The following is a 2,500-nucleotide window of genomic DNA, read 5'->3' on the forward strand; positions in this document are numbered from 1 at the left end:
TGACTTCACCAAAGATGAGTAGAGACTTCACTAGGGCATGACTTCGCCCAGGGTGAATAGAGACTTCACTAGTGCATGACTTCACCCAGGGTGAGTAGAGACTTCACGGGTGCATGACTTCACCCAGGGTGAGTAGAGACTTTACTAGTGCATGGCTTCACACATGGTGAGTAGAGATTCACTAGTGCATGACTTCACCCAGGGTGAGTAGAGACTTCACTAGTGCATGACTTCATCCAACGTAAGTAGAGACTCGTTTGGTGGAAAGTCAATGGACAAATGCAATTTTGTGGGGAGTGGGTAAAGGTCAGTTGGAAATGAATAACTGAATCTTCTGTAAAGGTAGGCCTCCCTACTGGGGAGTGACTGAGCTTTCTATATCTCATGATAATGATTTTAATAATCGTTTTAATAATAGCAAGACATTTATTCTAATGTATACCTGGGAAAAATCATCAACAATAGTTATTGTTTTAAACTAATATTTGATGAACGAGACACATACTTTACGTTGTTTTGAGCGAATCTGAAGAAATATTAGAGCAAACTTAGGGAGTTCTTGTTTTTAGCAGATATGATGATTATTGAAAAGTATATTATCAAAGCAAACAAATATTTAAACATGAGCAGGATCAGATGTTCCTGTTTTGAGCAAAATCAAAACTTGCTGATACCCTTCGACAAAAACATAGACCAATTTATTCAAATCTACAGTTAAGTTCCATTAAGTAAAGTTTTATTCGATATTATTAGTTGATCATACAATTCTCAGCTTTTTTTTTTTTTTTCAAACGGCTTTTCGAAGGGAATACAACTTACTATTTTAAAAGTAAAAATGTTCTAGATTGGAGGTACAAATGAAACGACAGAAGGTATAAAGGAATTGTTTGAAATATCTATAAGGGACTTACACTGATGTTGTTTTGAAACTGAGTCGATATAGAACTCCTAGTCAATAGAACTACAGGAATTCGGCAAAATAGATGAAAAAGCCCATGATAAAAAACTGTTTTGACTATATATTTAGAAAATACTATTATTGATCATTGCGTAATACCAAATACAGCACTAGATTTAAAAATCTCATTTAGAAGATATGTAGATAGATAGATCTAGTTGATTGCACAGTTCGTTCGACTTCGTACACTTCCAATTTATACAAAACTTTTCTGTACTCACCTTTAGTTTGTGTGCTTAGATAACCGGCTATCTGTTTCAATGTTATTAATGTTTTTGAAATATTTCATTTTGATTTTTCGTTACTTCTTATATCTTTTATTTATTTCCTTATTTCCTTTCCTCATTGGGCTATTTTTGCTTGCTGGAGCCCTTTGGTTCATACTATAAACCCAAGATGCTATAAACTTTATAGCATCTTGCTTTTCTAACTAGGGTTGTAGCTTAGCTGCTAATAATAATAATAATAATAATAATAATAATAATAATAATAATAATAATAATAATAATAATAATAATAATAATAATAATAATAATATTTATTCTGAAAGGTCTGGCATACATCGTGCAACCCAGACTGAGGCAGTGTGAAATCAGGAAAATCGAAAACATTACCTTCGGCGATGTTGTAGTCAACGAGGACGGGTCGATTTTCATGAATAGTCCTTGGAATTATGAAGACCTTGGTAAAAATATGCAATACAATGGCAATGTAAGCTAATCTTATTACCATTAGTTAATCTTGATCTGATATAATCTTGTTTTCACTATATTCTTACCTACATTTTGGGGGTAATAATTATTTTTGTTGTGTTATGTAATGAACGGTATCTCCCAATAAGGCCTTTTGCAGTTAAATGAAACTACAATGAACTTATCTTAAAGTTATCAATAATGATACTGTTGTTATTCCAAAATACTAACTTATATTTACAATAAACTATTCTAACCGTTGAACGACTAGTCTAGTTCAATTTCAACAAAATGAGACAATCTATTTCTAGAAATGTAAAGAGTCTGTGTTTTTCTTGCAAAAAATTTATCTTTCGCTATAAATGAATGTATCTTATATCAAACATAATCGATAATAGTCAGACCTGGATCGGGACAAACGATATTTAGAAGCCAGAAAAATTCTCTGAGTTGAATCAGGATATATAGCTAGATATAAGTTGAAAATACCGATAGGCCTAATCTCAGTGTCACATTATCTTTGCAGCACTGGTCCCGAGGGCTTGACACTGATGTTTGGGTTGGACTTAAAGAAAAAGAAAAGGATGTTTTTGAGACATATGTATGGTACTTTGCATCAGTAAGTGGTTCGCCATTGTTAAAATAATATACTAAGAAAATTATATGTTCATGTGGGGTTACTTGGATCAAGCAAAATAAATATATAATTATCAGATATATTTACAACACTTTGCATTATTACTCAGTTTATCATTGTTGAATATATAGAGATATCAATAGCATATTTTCAAGATATGCATTGCCATCAATCTTGTTTATTTCCTTCCAGCCCCGAAAACAGAATGATATA

At 32.3% G+C, this 2,500-nt stretch overlaps 1 protein-coding gene across 1 annotated transcript in view; it reads left to right on the top strand.

Annotated features, from left to right (window-relative positions):
* The window catches only part of LOC137650252 (uncharacterized), a 15,916-nt gene that overhangs the window by 7,733 nt on the left and 5,683 nt on the right, over positions 1-2,500 (top strand). The window contains exons 10-11 of the mRNA XM_068383548.1: positions 1,509-1,669; positions 2,177-2,269. Of these exons, the coding sequence (XP_068239649.1) occupies positions 1,509-1,669; positions 2,177-2,269 (254 nt within the window). The remainder of the gene's footprint in view (positions 1-1,508; positions 1,670-2,176; positions 2,270-2,500) is intronic.

Source organism: Palaemon carinicauda, chromosome 11 (genome assembly GCF_036898095.1).
Source record: "Palaemon carinicauda isolate YSFRI2023 chromosome 11, ASM3689809v2, whole genome shotgun sequence".
Classification (NCBI taxonomy): Eukaryota; Metazoa; Arthropoda; class Malacostraca; order Decapoda; family Palaemonidae; genus Palaemon; species Palaemon carinicauda.